We start from the raw sequence: 23,110 nt of genomic DNA, 5'->3' as shown, positions 1-23,110 counted from the left end.
ATGGGGACTAAACACTCTTTTGAGATCTAAATGAACACCACTATATAAAAAAAGGAAACTTTAATATGTGTTTTCTCAAAAATTGTTATAACATATATCTAACTCCAGTTTAAATGCTAACTGAAGCTATGCAACAGCATCGTATATACAACCTAACTTTATAGAGAATAATTCTTTTGGGATTAATATCCAATTTAACATTATCATATATAGGGATTTTTTAAGATTCTCATTGAATTCATAAAAATCGGTAATTTCACTCACCATTCAATATTATTATTTAATTTGTTTTTCAAACAACATTTTAGCACATTGACCACGCATTGCGTCATCGCAAGTGCCGAAACTTCACATTGATATTTGCAATGACACCAAAAACATGTTTTCTCTTTTACTCGTGGTCTAGCCATTGATGAATAATTGCAAAAATAATTGTTTTTAACTTAAATGATGTCACACTACGACGTCGGTCCTTTGCAGTGTTTTTCCATTATTTGAAATATAGAAAGTTTAATATTTTATATATCCCTTATTTGTGTACAGATTTATGATTTTTATATGGATTCATTCGCTAATAAAACAATCTGTGATAATACCCTATCAACTAGGCGGAATGCCCAAGTTTAATCTAACCTAGAGTTGATTACACGAAGGTTGGAATATCTATAGAATCTGTAAACGTCACTGACATAGAAAGATTATGGAGATCATTATATAAGACACAATATGGTTTTCAAGAATAAGGATTCACTACACACTTAACTAAGATATGAGTGCAAGAGTGTATCGGCAAATCTATCACCGCATTATGTATTAGTCACTGTTCACTTCTAATTTGTCTAGCAAACTAGATTAATCAGGAATTTACAAAGTGTAAAGGCACAGTATATAACCAGGATAAAGTAAGGTCTATGTATTAGAATCCAAATGGTCAAATGCAACCACAGTATTTCTAAGTTCCATGAGGATCATCCGGTCCCACACTTGCCACTCTCGAACACTCCCTTGCGGAAGAAGGGGGAAAACTGAATAAGCGTTTCTTTGGTTAGAGGCTGCGCATAAAACGGACACCTTTTATCACTGGAGCAGACTTTGAGCAAAGTTCTGAGAAACATTTCTAGTTGCGGACGGCGATTCTTGGCCAGAGATTCCGTGGTGAACAGTTGGCGGGACGGGAATGGAATGGCGGCCACCTGCAAATCATATTCATTATAATTTCATGGTATATTCAAATCATAATGCTTGGATAACAAATCCACTATATATATTTACGTAAAAAAAAGTGAAGTACTTTATAGTTGTTGGCATTTTCTGAGCTATTGTACTGAGTGTAGTTTTATATTGATTTGAACCGCATTGCAGTGTTCGTTATCAATCCAGATAATTCAGTCCAAAACATAAGCAAAAAGCGCAAATACAAAATATAATAACCCAAAACATACTTTCTTGAATTGGCATAAATTTAATCAAATCCAATAAAAACAGCAATGAAAAATCATATTATGAAGTGGATTTTCTAAACAAAATCGACATTTGTCACATGTCAAAAAAATTTCATAACATAGAATAAATGTTCAACAACAGAATACTAAAATTTTCACAAGAATTAATTTCACAAGGTCTAAATTCTGTGATTAGATAATTTTACTATCCACCACCACAGTTTATATATAATTAACAATTTGTCTAAATAGTGGTATAGACGAAGATTTTTTGTTATTGTTTATTTTAAGACACATAAAATTGATTGATATATTCAAATTAATAAATTACTTGCCTTGGGACCATAGGTAGCTTTCATGTTAATATAAAGTTCTCTAAATCTCCTATATCTCCTGAGTAGCGCCCATCTCTCCTCATTCACTTCTATTCTTACTTCATATTCATAATGTGTCGACTTCCCGGCGCCTCGCACTACATAGCACGGGATCGATATACACTGATCTGTAAAGGATTTACAACAATTTCTAATAAATACTATAGACTAAAAAAACATCAACAAATAATACTTCTGTCAACATTCTCCATTTATCAAACAAAACAATTCAAAGTGATTATTAATGAGAAAGTAATACTTTTCATTTTAAATGTTAATAATGCTATTATTATGTAAGTGTGTGAAAAGGGCCTATGGTAGTGACGTGTTGTGTTGTTTGCAAGCTGTTATAGTGATTGTCCTCTAGAAGAGATGAGTACATCTCAAAACCAGTAGACAAAAATTTCGGTGAGTGATTATATACATACTAACATGACTAACATTTTTGTGAAAAAAATAAAAAAAGTAAATATGACCAACCACAAAGTAAATACTTTAAATATTAATGATATAATAATATACATTTAAAACTTACTAAGGACAGCTGACTGCGACAGCCACGCGGATTGATCGAATGAAGTCTGCTAGAGGAAAAAAATTTATTAACTTTTGAATTCCAGAAAAACAATAAAATTTAACAAAAAAAGTATAATTTTATAACTAGAACAATATAGCAAGAGAGAAGATTCTCTTTAGGTTAACAAGTAATACGTTATACTGTTCCAGTTATATTGAAGATACAAATGTGAGTTTTGGCTACATTGAACTGTTTGTTTGTTTCGGAACAAAATCAAAAACATTTATCTTAAATACTGTAGCAATTAAAATTAAAAATCAAACACTTGAGTTTTATGTCATACCACAAAGTGAATGCTGAAATAATAACTGAAGCAATTTAATTAATTTTTTCCCAATATTTCATAATAAAAATAACTGTCATCTTGTGCATATTTACCGTCAACGCAGCTGTTCTAAAGTTGTTTTGAGTAGACATTTCTCCCCTCGAGATGCCGGCTAATCGAGAGTCCACTGAGCTTTTTCTGGAACCAAATATACTTTCAGTATTGACATTGGACAGACTCCCGCTCTGCGCCAGCTGGATGCTCCTCAACAGCGGATCTTGGCTCTCCGCCCACAAGTTATTATCGTACACGTCCGACTCGCTGATTATCAACTCATCGTTGGAAGTGGAAACATTGTCGGATCCCTCTATTTCGTCCTTGAGTCTGGAGCGCAGAGGATCGGTATTGACAACTCTGAGTGCCGTGTTCCTGCCTGAGGATTGACTGGCGTTGTTGTAGGGGTCATCCGTGAGGCACTCGTCCGATAGCGGGTTGTCATGGAGGACGTTAATCTCGCCGTCGCTGCCTCCGAAAGGTGTTTCGTGTATCGGGGTGACCATTATTGATCGGGATTTGGAAGTAGAACGGCTGTCAAAGTTCGAGTATTGTAATGCCATTTCTAAACGGATGTATCTTCTCTGCAGTTCTTGGAGTACCTTAAATAAGTAAGTAAATAAAATTAAAACCGGTTGGTTTTGACTGTTCACTATCTGCACAATTCACATTACGGTATTTCATTCATATACAATTTCATGTTCATGAGTCTTGCATGTTGATTCTGGAAGGTTATAAACTCTATTTTACATATTTGTAATTCCTTTTGGAAACATATTTCAACTTGGAATTTTAAGTAATTTGTTTTATAATGGAAGAGTCCAATATCTTTTTACAAGTCAGAGGAGTTGTGAGAAGCCTAAATGCTCCATGGTTTACCAGAATACAACTATCTACAAGTACATTTAATGTAAGAGGAAGTCAGGGAATCAAGTGTGGTATATCGAGAAAGTCTTAGCCATAACATTTAACATCAGTGGGCACACAGTGGCTAAAACGGTTTTGCCTCCAGAATTTGTCAATTCGGTAGGCTAGCGAGTCACCATTCTTGGGGAATTTTTCACTGTATGTCATCCCTGACATGTCATGTTTCTATAAATGCATCGCACATAGTTAGATATCGTGGGTATACTGGCAAAAAACCTTAACTCAAAAATTCCTGTTTGAGTACTCCCTGTTTTTTAAAGCTTTTAGCCTGAATAAAATACCCAATATTAAACTTAAAGTTGAATTTACTTTTAAAACCATATATATATGACATTTCAAACTACTTAGTGTATTTTACCAGTTTATAGAACGTTGAAAACTTTATACATAATATGCATCATCAAGTCGAAATTGTATATGTTTGAGTTAACGTTTTTTGCTAGTACACCCACAATATAATCAATTGCAGATAAAAGCAAAATAACATTTCAATGAATTCTGATACAAATAGTTTACAGGAATCCCTTCAAATATTAAATACTTAATATTTAAAAGTAAAGGATAGCCTATGTGAAAATATACTTTGAGACAGATTATAAGAGGAAATGAGTTAGTAGTTACAGCAATTTGATGATTAAGTTCCTCTTTGGAGCAATCATTCTCCAGACTGGAGATGACGAGCATCTTCTGAGTCGCCACCTTCTGACAGAGGCGCTGCATGGCTCGGAGCGCCTCCGCCTCTGTAATGCGCTTGCTGCCCATCGACCCGCTACCACGACCCATTTCTCCTGCAAATATTATAATAACAAGTGTAAAATACATCCTTGATATTATAACTTAAAGCAAAACGGTCAAATTAAAGAAGTCTACAGGAGTTATCTTTGAAGATTTAACTATTTGTAGCACTTGCACTCATCAAAATTAATTTACATGGTCAAATCTACTACTACTACTACCATCATGCCATTTCTCTGCAGGGGTAGGCAGGAAGGATAAAACGCCACATTCGTCTGTCCCGACATACACTCCTAACTACATCCAATCATACATGCTCTCCAGTTATGCAGACTTTTGACATGACCAGATCTTAGCTGATTGATTTGGTCGTCCCAAGTCTTTCTTGGCCGTCCTCGTTTTGTTCTCTAGTTTAGTCATTCTTTTGTCATCCATTCGCTTCACATATCCAAATTATCTCAAAGAATTAGTCGTTTGGATTACATTTAATATTTTTTTATTGAACCAAAATGTAGAAAAATCAAGTTATATTTGCACAGAGGCATCTAGTAATACCTTCTATATATCTATGATGAAATCTACATATTTAAGCGTGCAAAATATCTATAAACATAGCTGTATTTGCAATAGATAATTATCTTGCCTGCCAATTTCCTGCGTATTCTTGCACGATTGTGACGATCTTCAGGTGAAATTTTCTCAACCGAACTCGGTGTCAGAACTGAGAAACTATCCTTTCTCGCCTAAACAAAAAAAAAACATAATTATGTAAAAGAATATGCGTAGTATAAAACACTGTTTTTCCTCAGATGACTCGATTGCTGATCTCAAAATCACATGGTTTATCCCATCATTTATCAAGATAGTGCTTTATTATACATATTCTGATGATGCATTGTTGGAAGTAGGTAATGGAATAACAAGGAAAAAAAATGGAATGCATAAAAAACTACCTTTCCGTAATCTTCTGTGCTAGACATTTCATCGCTATCATCGAGTCGAGGTAAGTGCTTCTTTAACATGGGCACCGTGGAACTGATTACATTTCCATTCTTTTCTACAAATTCGGTGTCGGTCATCAGACTTAATTCACTGGAAGTGGCCATTTTGTTTCCGTTTTCATTAGGAGTGGAGCTGTCAGCAATGGACAGGGAATTGGGAATGTTGGAGTCGGATGGGAATGATTTGGGATCGTTACTAGTATCCAGGGAGAAAGATGAGTTGGCGGTGTGAAACGTATCGCAGCTGGCCATAGTTGAATTTACCGTCTGAGGATTCTGTAGATCCAGGCTCATTCTGCAAGAAATAATAAAGGCAATTAGTACACAACTTTTTTCTAAATATCTCAGTATTTCCTTCACCGGATGCTCTCAAAACTCTTAACTAATTATAAATATCCACAACATTTTTGGGTGTGTCCAAATCCTTGTTCAGAAATCTGGGTTTCCCCACTTAGGAGTTCCTATTACAATGTAAAAATAACTGGGAATCAAACCCAGGACCTCCAGCATGGTAGCCAAATATGCTTACTGCTACACTACGAGGACGGACACTTTTATTTAACTGTCCCATAGCTGATCATGGTTTGAACCGTGGTTATCAATTAAATAAGCATTAAAAAAATCAAACAAAGTCACATAATATGTTCATATTTAATGTTGATCCACTTTACAATGTTACAATATTATGCAGTAGCATTGGTACGCTTTGAAGTACTGCTTGCATACAGTCTTGCGATAGTATGAAGAATTTACGTGTTACGATGAACTCATTTAACGCTGGAACTTGTTGAATATGTCCCCCAAGTTACGCAGAGTCTTACTGTATGTTATGTTAACCTGTTAACCGGGCGGGACTTATAAATATGTCAAACGTAAACAATATCAGGAACGGGTAGGACATATGAATACGTCCTGAAAATATTTTGCGCCATGGAATGGACGGGACCTATATTTTCAAACAACAAAGGTAATTAGTCATCCATACATGTTTCGACATGAATTCTTTTGTATTGGTTTGTAATTTTATATTTTCCTTTGTGATTTACATATAAATAAATGAAAAAATACATATTTCAATCTTTTCATTTATTTTAAGGATAAATAAAATATATGAAATCACGTCCACCGGACGTGACGTACTGACAAGTCCTAATGAAAGAGTTGACATCCTTTGTATGTTGCATAATTATAAAGTGAACTCCCCGGTTAACAGGTTAAAAATAATATAAGAATACTTACAATTTCTTTTTCTCTCTTATTTCATTTATATCTTCGGGATCTCTTTCAATAACTGTAATCTGTCTGACGAACCCATCTCCACCGCCGAGCTGTGATACATCAGAGTGTTTGGATAACTCCAGGGTATTATCACGAGTCAAATCAGTCCCGTTTTTCTGTCTCGGAGTAGTGTCTTCCCCGTCCTCCTCCTCGGCTTGAAGCAACGTCTGCTCCACGCCCGCTTCTTGCACGGCGAGTAAGGATAATTCCGCTTCCAGTTGCTGCACTTTAGATCTGTGAGACGCCAAGCTCGCTACACGGGTTTGCAAATCTTGTTCTAGGGTTGTAAGCTCTTTTTTCTAAAAAAAAACAAATTTTTCGTTAATTTTTAACGAACTGTAATAATGAAAGCTATAAACGTAAATTGGTTTCAAAGCAGTTTATTGAGACTTAATTGTATACATGTATGTTTTATTTCTTTGTTAATGAAATAAAATATCAACAACAAAAAAATAAACCGATCAAAGCGAAAAAAACTGTATAAATAAATAATGTTATATCACTTATGCACCTTTCAATTTTAATAAATATATGTACATATATAAACTGATAAATTTTTTTCACACCCAGTGGCGCATAGAGCACTGCATTAAATCAGTGTGGTGTTTCATCATCTTACCACAATGCGGAAGGGTGTTTTTTTACGCCTGCGGACCGCTGGCGAGGGGAATTGATAATTATAAGTTAAGACCTCAAAAAAGAAATTGGTACATAATATTCATATAAAAACATTAAATATGAAATTCCTTCATTTTTGACTTTGAAATGAGGCCGGCGCAGAAGGTAAAAAATACCCTTCCTGTACTTAAGCATCAATCGACCAAACGGGTAGAAATACCTTTCCCGTCCGTAGTGTGTTAACAGGAAAGGTGTTATATTTACTTTGAACACCGTGATAATGTAAATCTGGGATAATTGAATTGAAGAAGCAAGAAATACACATACATGATGATTGACTAAATCTCTTATTGCATGGGCCGCCTCAGAATCACAGTGGTGAAGAAGTTGAAGCAGGCTCTCTGTAGAATTTTCCGACATCACAGAATCATCTGGACTCGGAGTACCACTCTGTAACATCAATCTCCATCATGTAAATAATTATTATTTGACACTTAATAAATAAAATAAAAACCAAAATGATAAGCGAGCGATAATAACACAGTTATTTACCTCCGGGACTTCGATTCCACAATCTTTGAGCTGATTAAGTTTTTCCGCGACAAGGAGGTCCAATTCTTTTCTCTTAGATTCAATCTCGCAGCGAAGTGTAGAAGCGTGATTAAACTCGCAGTCCACCTTATTTGGAAACAATAATATTGCGTACAATACAAAAACAAAAATAAACAACTCCACAGTTTTGTGCACTAATTACAAAAAAACACTAAAAATAAGAAACATCTATAATTCAAAGGTTCAAAATTATAAATGACAATATTAATTTGAACATGGATACAAGGAAAAATATATATCTACAGGAGTTCAAAATATACAAAATCAAAAATAAGAAAATACCTAATCATTTCAATCATAGATGTTTGCGGATATTAGCATACAAAAGTCCTTTTCAATTTAAGTATAAATATAACAACCGAAATTTGAGTAGTCTGGTTGTCAATCATGGGTAGAATAGTGAATATTACACAGTGTATAAAGTAATCATTCAAATCAGCTAATGACAGGTTGTTAGCCCTGTTATCGCAAGGCTTCTATATTTTTTTCATAAAGTTTTGAGACATCAACAACAACAAAAATATTGAGAAAATATTTATTCACAGGAGTTTTAATATGAATGAGTATAAATCATATGTAAAAAAGATATAAAATTTAGATAAAGCTGCTAATTAAATAATTTTTAAACAGTGATTGTTATGAGCTTGATTGACAATAAGTGAGTTATTATCAAACATTTAACGAACATGAATAGTTAAACCCATTTAAAATTGTAATTGGCAGGTTGGTATTAATACAGCGCAGGGCAAACACATTGTGAATTTTTATTAAAAAAAATATTATGTGTGCCATGTTTTAATTATAGTATGTTATAATTATTCCAAGAGATCTTTTTGCATGTTCCAACATTGAGACAGCCCGAAAATCTTGACCTTGGCCAGTTAAAAGCGTAAAAAAAGCGAATGAAAATGAAAATTTTGTATAGGGGCCACGAAAATGAATTTGAAAAAATGTAACCTCTATTGAAAAATCAGAATATGAGAAAATTAAAAAAAGGAAAATCTAACACTTCTGTAACAAACCTATATTGATAAGCACATATATTATTTAAGCTAAAAAATTAATAATAAGATCTATAACATAACAAAAATTGAATAAAGCTTTCAGCCATATGAAAAATATTTGATTATATGGAGAGAAAAAATATGTATACAATTTGGTGCAGAAAAATAATGAAATGTGATATTTATTTTTTAATTTCAAAACGTCAAAAAAAATTATGTATCACCAGCATCAATCCTTTCTTTTGAAAAGTTTTTTCAACAATAAAATAATCCTTATTATTTTCAAAGAATGATGCCGCTTTTGGCAAAAATACTGTGAATCTGGTTATACACATTTATTGTACTTTTAACAATGAAGTAGTGGTAGCAATATTGAACTACATATGTTTATCAATATATAATGTTAAAAACAATAAAAAACACTGACAAATTTCACTAAAGCCAGGCTATGTAGTATACATATAATGTTACCATTTGCTGGTGATTATCCTTGAGAGAATGCAGGCGCTTCTGTCTTCCGCTGAGTTCCTTCTGTCTTTCCTTTAAGGCCTTCCTGCTGGCGCCCCATCCCCTCTCCAGCGCCCGCCAGTCCGAAGAAAGCTGGCGACACTGCGACGCGTATTCTTCTTCCATTTGCTGCCTCTCCTGAGATAATATAACAATATTAAATCAATTCCAGAGTACAGACGGCTCTAATAACATTGTCAGCTGGCATATAAACAAAACAGTCATAAAAGCAGTAGAATAATAAAGTTTCATTTATACTAATGATATCAGAATTCTACAAAGTAAATGCTGATACAATAATTATATAATTTAAACCACAATAACACCACACTAAATACACATTTTGCTATCGCATTATAAAATAGGACACTAACATTCTTAGAACAGGTTCTATAATTTTTTTTATGCTATAAATGATCAATTTCTCATACTGAAATTTCTTGTGCAATGCAAACTGATACATCGTTACAATGGAATTTCAAGAAAATTATTAATAAAACATGATTTAAAAAAAAATACTTATTAAACATGGTGCTTTTGAAATAAAACTCACTTCATCGAGCCTTTTCTGGGCTTCTTGTAGCTGTTCCTTCTCCTTGTGCCACTTCCTCTCTCTCTCCTGCTGCTCTTGCTGAAACACCTCTCTTTCCTTCATCAGCTCCAGGCGTTGGGCTTCCAATTCATCCGCTCGCATGTCTGCCTCAATGTCACTGCAAGAAACAAACCATATGTTCACCGATACTCTAAAACAGCTGAAAATGGCCTAACCTTTTACAGCACACAATTTCAGGAAAAACTATCAAGTCCAAGTATAAATAATTATCTCAATGGAAGTCTCCACAAATCATGTCTAAGCATATGGAGAACTATGGCAAGAACAACAGTGCAAATTTCATTTCAATGCAAGTTGGTTACTCAGTGTTACCAACCAAAAACCAATGTTAATTGTGTTAGAAATATAATGAAATAACCGCATTGAATCGGCATTCTCAATTTGAAAATGAAACCCAATGAGTCCTAGTATGTCATCATTATCTCAAGAGCTGTCTATGAATATTCCAAAATTGAAACTGTGAATAACATTTTGGCATAAAATGAGTATAAAGTAGTAACTGTAAACACAAACATTTTGAATGGCCGGCATATAGCAAGATGGAAACCTGAGACATATGTCAACATTTTCGTGAAAGTTAACACGTTGTTTGCGGGAAACGCTTAAAAGCGTATTTTACAGCTGTTTTGTATAGATCAGAATTCGGTTTGTGGTTACTTGTGATTAGTATACGCTCTTAATTAGTTCACTAATTAGTAACAATGTAGTAACTGTAAACACAAACATTTTGAATGGCCGGCATATAGCAAGATGGAAACCTGACACATATGTCAACATTTTTGTGAAAGTTAACACATTGTTTGCGGGAAACGCTTAAAAGCGTATTTTACAGTTGTTTTGCACAGATCAGAATTCGGTTTGTGGTTACTTGTGATAAGTATACGCTCTTAATTAGTTTACTAATTAGGAACAATGTATTAAGAGGTTAAACATTTTACTTTTACTAATTTCTTTACATTAAATTATAAAATACGTTTTATTGAATTGAGCTATAAACATATAATATTAACCCTTACTGGTCCAATGTCGAATCTCATTCGACATAGATTTTTTCCTCTTAGGTCCCATGTCGGATGTTATTCGACATTTTTTTCATCATTAGTATTATTTATTTAAATTCCAAGCTTACATTTTTGTCACTCGTATCTATTACAACAGTATGTAGAGCAGAGGACAAAAGATTTTTTTAAATTGGAATGTAACTGTCTACATAGATTTTTTTTTTAATTTTGGATGGCCGGAAAGGGTTAAATATCATGTAATATCACGCAGTTTCATACCCGACTACGCTGGCTAGGTTCTCGGAGCTTGCGGCCAGATCGGTGGTGGACCAGGAGAGCAGAGATAGGCGGGAGAGGTTCATGCAGGAGGTACTGCCTTCCTTGCGCAGTTTGGCCGCCTCGGCAGGATCATTGTAGCGGAACATGTTGGTTCGCCCCAATAGAAGAATGCACCCTGATCACATTACAAATTAATTATACACACATCCAATTCAATATTACGCATCATGTGTTGATGCCATTTCATACCCGTATGTTGAAAATATAATTTGGCCTCTCTGTTGTAAAGAAAAAACTCAAATTAGCAGATTTTTCGAATCACAAGTAACAACTGTGCATGAGTGCAAATTGGAATATGCCATGTTTCACTTTGACGGCTTAGTATCAAAGTAACTGTGCAATGTATCGCTGATTTATTGCTTTGACTTGAGAAATGTGCTAACAATATTGAAGAGAAAAATTAACTAAAAAATAAACATTAAACTGTGAGTCGAAACGAACAATGACTACTTCGGATTGAATGTACCTACAGTTGATTTTTGTTATGTTTATAATGATGACGGATACTGGCAAACAATTGTCGATGCCACCATCTGTTGATTATGAGTGATGATTTCAATATTAACTTCAATTTAGACGAAGCTCAACCATTGATAAGAATTTTGGAAGAAAAATTCAAATTGAACACTGACAAAAGGTCAGTCTGCAACCAGATCAGGCATTACCATCAACACAGTATGTATTCTCTCGTTATTTAGAAAATTTGCAGCCTTAATTATTTGCATCTACCATAAACTCATAATTTCTTTCTTGGAGTGTGAATAAATGGAAATTGATGAATAGAAGAAATATTTCATTAAATCGAGAGAGATTTTCTTTAATTGAATTCCAAATAACTATTTTCTAATACTTAAATAATAAAATTGTCAAAAAATGCAAAGAGAGCAACGCATTAAATTAACGGTTTCTAGAACCTAAAAAATTTCACTTCTAAAGTGTGAGAGTTTAATGCATATTTTTTTTCAATGTAGGATGCAAAAGATTAAAGCTGTTTTAATGTGTACCTTGGCTGAGTTTAGCGGGTTTATCGATAAGCACCGTATTGAGCCAGCACTGAGCGTTGGGGTTGGGCAAGATGGTGGCAACACCATCCTGGAGACTAATGCGACAATGTTCTGGTAGTACCCCCCCTCCTGTCAGGATTATATCCGGCATCGTGTCACACTCTTCGCTCCCAATGAGTGTCTCTCCTTCCTAGAAAAAATATATTAAACACGAGATTTGTGAATATCGGATACAAATTTTTAGATAAAAATAATAATTTTTATCTCAAAATGTTGATCACATTCATGAGATAGTGGAACCTCCGTTATACAGACTAACTAAGTATTAGTGTGGATCGGATTAAGAAGAATACAAATAATCTAGTACTTAATTTATTTATTTTTTATTCAATCAAAACTTTTTTGAATATAACTTAACATACCTCTATATGTATTACATGCATGTATGTCATTATTTTTTTACATAAAATAACTGTTTATTGAGAAATTATCAAAGATTTTTTATTAAAACTAGCTGCCCCTTTCAAAGCTGTCAAATTATGTATACTTTTCAAACACTTTCTTGTTGTTTTTATTGAAATTTTGACTACTCAATACAACCTGGATGATTGAGGTCTAGATAATGGAGATTTTACAGCACAGACATTTAAATTTTACATTTCTGGTCTAATGTAGAAAATCATTATGTTTTTTTTTTAATTAAAAAGCATTATCATATAATTTAAAAATTAAAAAAGTAAATACATATGTAGTTTGATTCTTAGTTGATTCGGAGTGTCAGAATGAAGTTTTATATGTATTTGCAAAAATAGTGAGAGAATATTATAACAAACCCTGGCCATGTTCAAACATTTTTGCAAATGTAACACTTGCGTTACGACACTAAATGCCAAAGAAAGAGTGAATTTTAAAGAAGTGTAGATCTGCATCTTGCCTCGGAGTACTACATACCTTGAGATGGTAAAGGGTCACTCCCGTGGAGAGCAGGTTGTCGTCGATGCCCACCAGGTGTGGCATGTCGGAGTCCAGCACCACGCCGAGCCCGCTCTTGCGCAGGCCGAGCGCCTTCTGCTCCTGCAGGATCTGCTGCGTCTCCCGCCACTTCTCCGTCCACTTCTCTGTCAGCACTTTCTCCTGCGCTTCCTTCCTCTGCAGGGTGGCCAGCACCTGGGGCTCGTTGTCAATGAGATCCTGTGGGAACACAAACACAATCAATTTGTTTTCCTTCATCTTCTTCTTCATTTTTTTTATAGATTCTCAGGATCTGTTTGTGCCGTCGCCTGTCGCTCTTGGGATGTTAACTGCCAGCTATCTCTCCACCTTTTTAGAGGTCTGAATGAGGGTCCTCGTCCTTCAGGGTTTTCTTGAAGGGCGATACGTGGAAGTCTGTCTTTCCAATATTCCAATATTTATATTAATATGGATTCCCAAGAGGGTCAAAATATATATTGGTGATTTTTCACCCTATAAAATAAATATTCTTCTTGATGAGCCTTGTCAAGTCCCCCGACATTCGCTATCACTATGGCAAAATTTATGAACAAGTATTTGTACACGCTCAAAAAATATCCATTATTTTACATATATTATTATTGTCTGTGAAAAATGATCTGTATGCGGAGTAGTTTACATATCGCTCACTCCTTTCAAGAACGTCATAAATCAAAAATCGTCAATTTTCAGTTGTGCATGTTTTCGGAATGCCCAGAAAATGTACTATATCCCAGCAAAAGCAACATATTTTTAACTTAATATTAACCCACTACAGGGCAGAAAGTGTTGTTTTTGCATTTTGAAGAAAAGGTATTGTAAAAAGTTCAATAAGTGGCTTTATATTTATTTTTAATACATTGTATTATATTTTTAACTTTAAAAACGTTCTCCTGAAAAATCAATTTTATAAATTATGCATTATTATACTATAATCATTGTCTTAAAAAGTTTTTTTTTTTTTTTTAAAATAATCTAAATGCGGAGTATGTCATATTGTATCAAATACGTTGTGATTCATGCAATAGTATAATACATAAATGAATGAATTGTACTTACAACATGAAGTCCAATTTGAGACCTGAGCTTGTCAATCTCTTCCCGAAGCTCTCTTATCAGTTTGACATTAGGATCCTCATTGATGGTCGGTTTGTTGATAATATTCTTTGCTCTGTTTGCATAGCGAAGTGTTGACAGTGTCTCTCCGTAGTTGCAGTCTGCTGGTGATATCTGTGGGCGGATATTATCTTATCACAACTCAATCCATACATTTTCATAATACTCTTATACATTTTCATTTAATACTGTACATTTAATGTAATACTTAATTTTAATGTGCATTTTTGTAGGAAATATTAATAAACCTCACCCACTCTAATTTTTAACGAATGGATTCAATAGTCACTTTGTGATAATACCTATCCATTAAACATGTGTCACAATAGATTTTAAGAAATTGAGGTATTTACCAAGTAATACTTTGATATTGTTAAGAAATGTTAGTTTGGAAAGACTTGAAAAAAGCAAAACAATTATAATGAATATCAAAATGTTGGATACAAAATATCGAAATTCAGTCTACATTTAAAATCAAAATTCAATACAAATGTCTGAAAAATGAACACAACATAAATAGTCTATTTCTGGGTTATTTTGCAGTGTATCAATCATACTTCTAGTAATTTGGATACCATCAGAGAGTGCATCTTTATTTAGTATTAAAAAATTATGTAATATAAATATTTCGGCAAGAAGCGTGGTTTTTATATCTAATCAACCACAAAAGTCAATTTTTTTAAACTATACATATTAGACAGTTTGATCATATGATTAATTTAAAATGTCCTTACAGCAGCTATCATGATCGTCTTAGAATTTCCTCCGAGTGAGTCTTTAAGGAGCCAGGTAAGAACCGAGTCTCTGTACGGGATAAACACATTCTTGGCTCCCTTAGCATTCTTCTGGGCGCTTCCCGGAGCAGTGCTGTTCTGCATGAGAGAGGATTCCGCCAAAGCCGATATGACGGAACCGAGGGTCACCAGAGACTTGTTGATGTGAGCACCTTCTACCAACCGCTGGCCAGTGGCGCCTGTTGCATCTGCTCGTTCACTAAAAATATTTAAAAAAAACAGTGAAATATCTAAGGCATTAATTTAGAACAAACATTTGACAGTCAAAAATGTATATTTTTCTTAGCAGACAACTTTGGGAGTTGAATAAAGTATCGGACATGTTTGAAATAATACTTTCATGAGAGTAATAAATATTTATTATCTATGTTAAAATAAATCAAATCACAGCAAATCTTGGTCACAACTGTCATCAAGAAAAGGCGATTCAGTTGGCTAGGTCATGTACTCCGCATGCCTCCCGAGAGCCTTAATCAAATTTGTCTCTTTTACAAGGCATCAGGTTCGCGCCGCCCAGGACGACCACTGCTGACAATTGGTCGGCAGCTCTCGGCTGACATTCGGAACGTGGACCTGGCAGCCGACAAAAGAGCCTGGAGACAGTTTGTGGACTCCATATGTTCCACATAAGGAGCGGATATGGTTATAGGAAGTAAGTAAGCATTTTTGTAAATTTTTTATTTATTTTTATATTCATCAAAAATTAATTTTCATTAAAAATATGATCATAAAAATATAACATGAATAATGACAAATAGAATCGATTGCATCATTATGTCGTTTTGAACACAGGATATTTTTAAACAAGCCATGAAAGTTTCTTTGAAAATATGATAAGCTAAGGCCTATAATTGATTAAACAGTGATTTAGTATGTATGGCTGATATATGAATAAATCATATTACAAGATAAAAAATGTCAGAATATACAGATGATATCATAAATCAATATTGTATTAAAAAATTATTTACATATTTACTAACATAGCACTTAATTTCATTGCTATGATATTATAGATTACTTGAGTTGAAGACATGATTTAAGGATTAAAATTATAAAATTATTAAAATTTTAATAAAACTAATTACCTTCCAGCCAAGTCCACCAGGTGCACCTTTGAAACTGTTTCACTGGGCATATTATTGTGTTGCAGAAATACGGCTTGCACAAATGTGATGGTGAAAATGGCGTGAGATCTGCTGGACACGTCGTTCATCTGCGTAGAGGCCGTGGTGCGGTGGAGATTACCACGGTGCATACATTCCTTTAAAATATTATCAAATGAAATCAAACAATACAACAAATTGTACCAAAACTTGATCCAGTATCTAGTTCACATAAAACAATTAAGGAAATATTTCACTCTAATTATCATTCATTGTTCACTTTGTGTAAAAAAACAGTGCCTCATAACTACTAATTATCAGGTAAAATGCAAATGTGGATGATGGAATGGTCATTCCGAAACCGGTAAACATGAAATAGTTTTTCCGACTGGTATTACTCAAAGTGAACGACGAATGATAAGGAGAGTTCTATACTACCAAACCACAAAGTAAACAATGCTTTTAATATACAGAAATATTTCTGCTATATTAGTTAACACATTTGGACGGGTGTTTTTTGAGGCCTATGGACCGCTGGGGATGGGATTTTATAATTGTACATAATATTCATATAAAAACATTTAATAATTTTTTCTTTTCTGACTTTAAATTAAAAGGTAAAAATACACAATACCCGTTCTTAAGCATCAATCGACCGAACGGGTAGAAATACCTATCCCGTCCTTAGTGTGTTAATACCAGACTGGTACCTGAAACCCAGGGCCAATCACCTTTTCTTCATGTGTTAACGATCAAGATAACACTACTTTTAATAATGCAGTGCCCTATGCACCATTGGGTGCGGATAAGGGTTTGAAGAAGAAGGATTTATTAACAAGTGGATATTATCTACTTTTCAGACTGGAATGTTCCAAAAGTAGTTTTTTATTCCAATACGGTCAACAGCGAAAACAGTTGGTAAATGGTAAAATGGTAAATCATAAATGAGTTATATACCTGAATATCATCATAGTCTGAGACCAAATGTTTGGAAAGATCCTGAACGTAAGGACCGAGTCTCGGATGTTCTCGGACTTTGAGAGAATGTCCCGCATCGCCCCCCAGGAGATCTTTGACCCTTTCGTTGTAAATTTCCAAATAGCTGACTTCAGTTCTGTACGAAGCTCCATTTTCTTTGCCGGCGGCGACGCGAGAAAACAGACTGCGGCAAATTCGAGGTATCAAGCCTTGACATTCCTTCAAACAAAAGTTGGCAAGTTTATAATACATTCAAATGCATGATATTAGACATTTAACGGGAATTTAGTATTATGTAAATAGGTTTTTACCGGAGAGCCCATCATGGTGAACGTCTTCCCGCTGCCAGTTTGGCCATAAGCGAAAACGCAGGCATTGTAACCCTCAAATGCGCTGTCTATTACATCTACTCCCAAATCAGCAAATACCTAAAAACAGGAAATAAACAAGATATTGAATTGCATGTAATAAATCAGTTTTATTTACTCAATTTTCAAATAAAATTTCTTTATATATAATAATAATAAAACCCTTATCCGCACCCCAATGGTGCATAGGGCACTGCGTCATATAAACGCAGTGTTATCTTGATCGTTTACACATGAAGGAAAGGTGATCAGCCCTCCGCTTCAGGTACCAGTCCAGGGTAATATTGAATAAATATGACAGTGAAAAAATCACTTATATTTATTTTACCCCCCTTGGGAATCGAACCCGGGACCTCCAGAACGGTAGCCGAGCGTGCTGACCATTACACTACGGAGGCGGACAATATTGATGATTCATCTTTATATACATACGCATAATATTGACGATTCATATGGTGATGCAGAAGGCACCATATGTAAACCTAGTGTTGCATAGGGCACCATACTGGATCGGCACAGTGTTATCTTAATTATAAATTATATGAAAGCAAGGCTTTAGATACGTGGAATTAACACCATGTTCAGAGAGTGATCACAAAATTTCAAAAGGAACTCTTCTTAGTAAACTAAGAAAAAATGGCAGTTACCCGCAAACATCTCCTGCATCTGTCTCCCACATTTCGTTAGTTAAAAATGCAGATCGAAAACCATAAGTTATCAAGAGCGCGGAATCGCTAACTATATGCTAATAATAATAATAATAATAAATTTGGATGATTTATATTGCGCCATTTTCATAAAATACTACCTCAAGGGGGCTTATACATTATAATCATGTTGTTAATGATTGTAAAGAAGAGAGATTAACTTAACTAGCTATATCAAATCATCAGTGAATTTTTTATACATGCATCTTTTAACACAAAAAATCAATTCTGTGATTATATATTATCCGATTCCACAGCATAAGTAAATGAAATAAATCAGTGTATTCTTATCAATTTATTACCTGTTCTTGAGAGGTGAAGTTCCCATCATTGCTGTTAAATGACCAATAAGAGTGGTCAAAAGTAAAATCCTTGGAGCGTTCCCTCGTTGACTCATTTTGTCCTTGGTCCAATGTGGATGAGTTCTGTTATAACCAAATAATATTATAATAGTAAAATATTTTGAAAACCAGTATTTCTTGTTGGAAGATCATTGTTTTTCATTTATTAAAAATGAGTTTATGAGGTGTCTGGCTCCGTATTTTAATGGTCAGCACGCTCAGCTGCCGTACTGGAGGCCCCGGGTTCGATTACCAGGGGGGGTCAAATAAATATAAGGGATTTTTTCACTCTAATATTTATTCAATATTACCTTGGACTGGTTTATTTTGATTGGCAGTAACAGGGATATTGAAAGCTTTTAAATGTAAATTCACAGTAAAATCAGGATACAATTTTATGTTGTTTTACATTTTCTATAAATTTCGCAACTTAGTTAAAAAAAAAAAATTGCTTTGCAAGAGCAGGTCTGTCAGAAAGCCTAGATACTTCTATATCAGATCTGGGAATGCGGTGGGACAGCTTTCAATACCCTGGACTGGTACCGAAAGCGAAGGGCTGATCACCTTTCCTTCGTGTGTTAACGATCAAGATAACACTGCGTTTATATGATGCAGTGCCCTATGCACCATTGGGCGTGCGGATAAGGTTCGAATGAATGAGGTAAAGACGGCAGTTATTGTTACTTTAAGTAGATTGTAATTCAGTCAATATTGATATGTAACTAAACCATTTATCATACCAATAATGTTCAGTTTACATCAAGGGTGGCCAACCCGCGACATGACAGCGGCCCGCGGCGCCTTACATGCGGCCCGCTGTCATGTATGAAGAATATATGTTTAAACCAGTGATATATTTGTGATACATCAACAAACTTATCCGTTCAAGTATTATCTATGAGCCGAGTCATGCATGTCATTATAAAAATAGTGAACAATATCCGTTCGCACGCTCTTCAGCATCGTCAATTTAAGGCAATCTCGAAAAATCTCGAAAACCAGTTAAGGTGTGCAACTTCAACTATTGAAATAGATTTAGAAAAATTAATAATTGAATAAGAAAAATTAAAAATTAAATGAATTAAGTATGCAAAAAGAAACTCAAATCTCGCGTGGATATTGATAAATTTGTTGTATTTAAAATAAAATTGTTTATATTGTCTGATTTATGTGTCCTTATTGATGATTTCGATTGACAAAAATTTTCTAAATGTTTATTACAATACAAATACATTTTTGGTTGGTTCAATGTGCGTTTTCTTCTCACATCTGGTCGTAGAAATGTTTTTTTTTCACAATTACCCTGATTATACTTTCTGAGAACCTTTGCGTTAAAATTATTTATAATACTTACAAAAAATCAATAAGTATGAAATTCGCTAGTAAATTTAAAATTTAAATTCGTTAATAAGAAAAACAATTCTAATGTCTGTATGCGGCCCTTGGGAAAATTTTAGGTCATCGTTGTGGCCCGGGATGCTATTTGGGTTGGCCAGGCCTGGTTTACATTAAACTATTAGTCTTATATACAATACATATACCTGAGTAAGTGTTTTTTATATTTTTTTATTGGCAAAGCACCCAAAATTAAGTGATACATGCCATACTAGTGATTTTACTTACACATTTTTTAAATGATTTTACTTGGGGTTACTTAAACGTTTTTGTCATACTTTTTTAAATGTTTTATGACCGCACGTTTGATATTTTGGAAGTTAATTGATAAAAGGTGTTGGACATTCAGTGGGAAGGACAAACCCTCCGAGCGAATGTCCTGAATGAACTCAAGGTTAGGGAGTAAGGGGCAGTTAAATAATATGTGATCAGCGGTCTCATCATTCTCTCCACACGCGCATAATTGAGTAAGTGTTTGGTAGGTAAACTTTGATGGAGAGGCCTGAATTTGAATAATAATTATAATATTGAACATTCGAATCATTTTCATTTTTAGTATTCATCTCTATATAATTGCATGTAATTAATTTAATATGATACATGATATTATTTAATTAATGAAGTTTGAATGAATTTTCATGAAATTAAGCCAATTTTCAACAACACCACCCCTTCATTTTACAACAAAACCCATTAACGCCCAATTCGGGGTCTATAATTCCTAAATATTTCATAGCATCCCTTTGCTTATTTATCTACATTCGATTGTTGGTATAGTTACATGTACATATTTTCAAATGATAGCATCCAGGTTGTCCATCCTTGGTCATGCTAAAATCCATAAATTTAATTATCTCTGCATTCTGTGCAAGCAAATTTGAAAATTATGTGGGGTTGTGGTCCCGTGGTTAGGTAAGGTTAGGTTAGGTTAGGTTCATAGCATCCCTTTGCTTATTTATCTACATTCGATTGTTGGTATAGTTACATGTACAAATTTTCAAATGATAGCATCCAGGTTGTCCATCCTTGGTCATGCTAAAATCCATAAATTTAATTATCTCTGCATTCTGCGCAAGCAAATTTGAAAATTATGTCGGGTTGTGGTCCCGTGGTTAGTGTCGCAGACTCTTAATTCAGAATTTTTTGGTTCGAACACACTCTACCACAATTTGATACCTATTTCTAATAATGAGCCGCTTAGGCTCACAGAAACATTATGAAATTGTAATATTTGTGTAAATAATAAAAACACAAATAATTCTCTTTTTTAATAGAAAAAAAAAATTGTGTTAATTAAGTGTTTTTCTAAGGAAGCGAATTAATCCAATACACTGTAGGTGTTTAGTATTAAAATTTCTAATGGATACAGGATTTATTTTTTTAGTAGAAGTTCAGATGTTCCGTCTACTCCCGTTAAAGGTATTGTTTAATTCATCCATTAATTAATTTATTTCCACCTCAATAACGAGTTTCAATTTAACTACATCACCCATCATAATGGATGATGTATTTTAATGGTTTATATTTCCTGTAGTTGTATTTAATGCCAAAATTTTATTAAATGCTTTAATGCTTCAACTATTAAAGTTTTAACTCCGTAATTGGTTGGATTAGTTTACCTATTTTACTACGGATATATACTTACTTTTAGTGTATGAAGTCGAGTCTTTTTACCATCCATTTCCACAATTAGCTTTGCATTCATGTCCAATTCTCTGGAATGAAAATACAAATATTCAGAAAGTAATCCTACTAAATAAGAGCATTATTATCGAAATGAAACATAAAAATAGTTTAAAAACAAAAATCCTTAAAAAAACTGTCAATAAATAAAATAGACAAATTTAAACGCAATTAAATCTAATTTCAAAATTTGATAGAAATGCAGAAAGATTTATGTAAAGAAACATTATAAATTTATTTTATTGAACAAGTTAGCATAATAGCAGGAATTCAAATCGTGTTGCTTCAAAAACATTCAATTGGCGACGATAAATAGATAACTCAAATGTATTATAGATTATAGAATAATCGTTGCCCTGTAATGTGGAAATTATAATAAAAGCAAGTTAACTCGAATGGTCGCTGTCCTAATTATATTAACGTATTTATCAACTCTTACCTCTGGTTGAATGGGCGCACTCGCACAGCTACTTTTAAAGACGCCATTATGTATCATAATAATAATGCAGAAAATAAATAAAAATATTTGTTTTTATCGATATAATCACAAAGAATACGTCATTTCGGAAATGTCTTTTAATGACAGCTGTAAAGTTTCCATAGATTGTTGGATTCTGATTACCATAGACTATCATTATAGAAAAAACAACATCAACACCACCAACAATAATAGTTATTTCTAGGTACTTTTTTTCTTCTTTAAACCCTTATCCACACCCAGATGGTGCATAATGGTGCATAAGCGCAGTGTTATATTAATCGTTAAACACATGAAGGAAAGGTGATCAGCCCTCCGCTTCAGGTACCAGTCCAGGGTAATATTGAATAAATATTAGAGTGAAAAAAATCCCTTATATTTATTTGACCCCCTCTGGGAATCGAACCCGGGACCTCTAGAATGGTAGCCGAGCGTGCTGATTATTAATTACACTACGGGGGTGGACATTCTCTAGTGGTCTAGGTACTAACTGCAAAAATAAATTTCAGTTTATATGGTCTGAAAATGCCGCACGGCAATTACTTTTTTTTTTCAAAATTTTTCAGTTCTTCATCCCTCTAGTGGGAAAATTTAATTTTTGTACTTTATTTATTTGAAAATGCGTATTCACGTGATAAATAAAATATTGTGAATTAAGAATTGAATAGGTTAGATTGTAAAACGATTGCCGGGGAATCTTTTTCCCTCAGAAATAAAAACAATCGTTTGCAAGACAAAACAAGTATTTAGTTTTTATAAATTCACTAACTTGGAATATCGAAAGCAGAAAACACCGGCGGAAA

At 33.9% G+C, this 23,110-nt stretch overlaps 1 protein-coding gene across 2 annotated transcripts; it reads right to left on the bottom strand.

Annotated features, from left to right (window-relative positions):
• Positions 1-284: 284 nt before the first annotated feature.
• Klp98A (kinesin-like protein 98A) lies at positions 285-22,413 on the bottom strand. Of its 2 annotated transcripts, none has more exons than XM_088277864.1 (23): positions 22,269-22,413; positions 21,792-21,861; positions 18,713-18,835; positions 17,647-17,763; positions 17,315-17,554; positions 16,340-16,515; positions 15,192-15,450; positions 14,401-14,571; positions 13,303-13,542; positions 12,352-12,541; positions 11,288-11,462; positions 9,948-10,104; positions 9,359-9,532; positions 7,824-7,949; positions 7,599-7,721; positions 6,615-6,952; positions 5,328-5,670; positions 5,018-5,117; positions 4,261-4,427; positions 2,772-3,314; positions 2,352-2,400; positions 1,778-1,944; positions 285-1,193 (listed from the first exon to the last, which is right to left on the bottom strand). In XM_088277864.1, exons 1-23 carry the CDS (start codon positions 22,313-22,315, stop codon positions 969-971), a joined length of 4,320 nt encoding a protein of 1,439 aa, XP_088133990.1. In that variant the 5' UTR covers positions 22,316-22,413; the 3' UTR covers positions 285-968. The 2 variants fall into 2 exon arrangements, with proteins under 2 accessions (XP_088133990.1, XP_088133991.1); XM_088277865.1 differs by having other exon boundaries at positions 2,352-2,397.
• Positions 22,414-23,110: the final 697 nt, after the last annotated feature.

Source organism: Brachycentrus maculatus, unplaced genomic scaffold (assembly GCF_059751285.1).
Source record: "Brachycentrus maculatus isolate JH-2025_06_01 unplaced genomic scaffold, ASM5975128v1 h1tg000050l, whole genome shotgun sequence".
In the NCBI taxonomy this organism is placed as follows: Eukaryota; Metazoa; Arthropoda; class Insecta; order Trichoptera; family Brachycentridae; genus Brachycentrus; species Brachycentrus maculatus.
The sequence above is the reverse complement of the archived record's forward strand: the minus strand, read 5'-3'. Positions and strand labels throughout refer to the sequence as shown.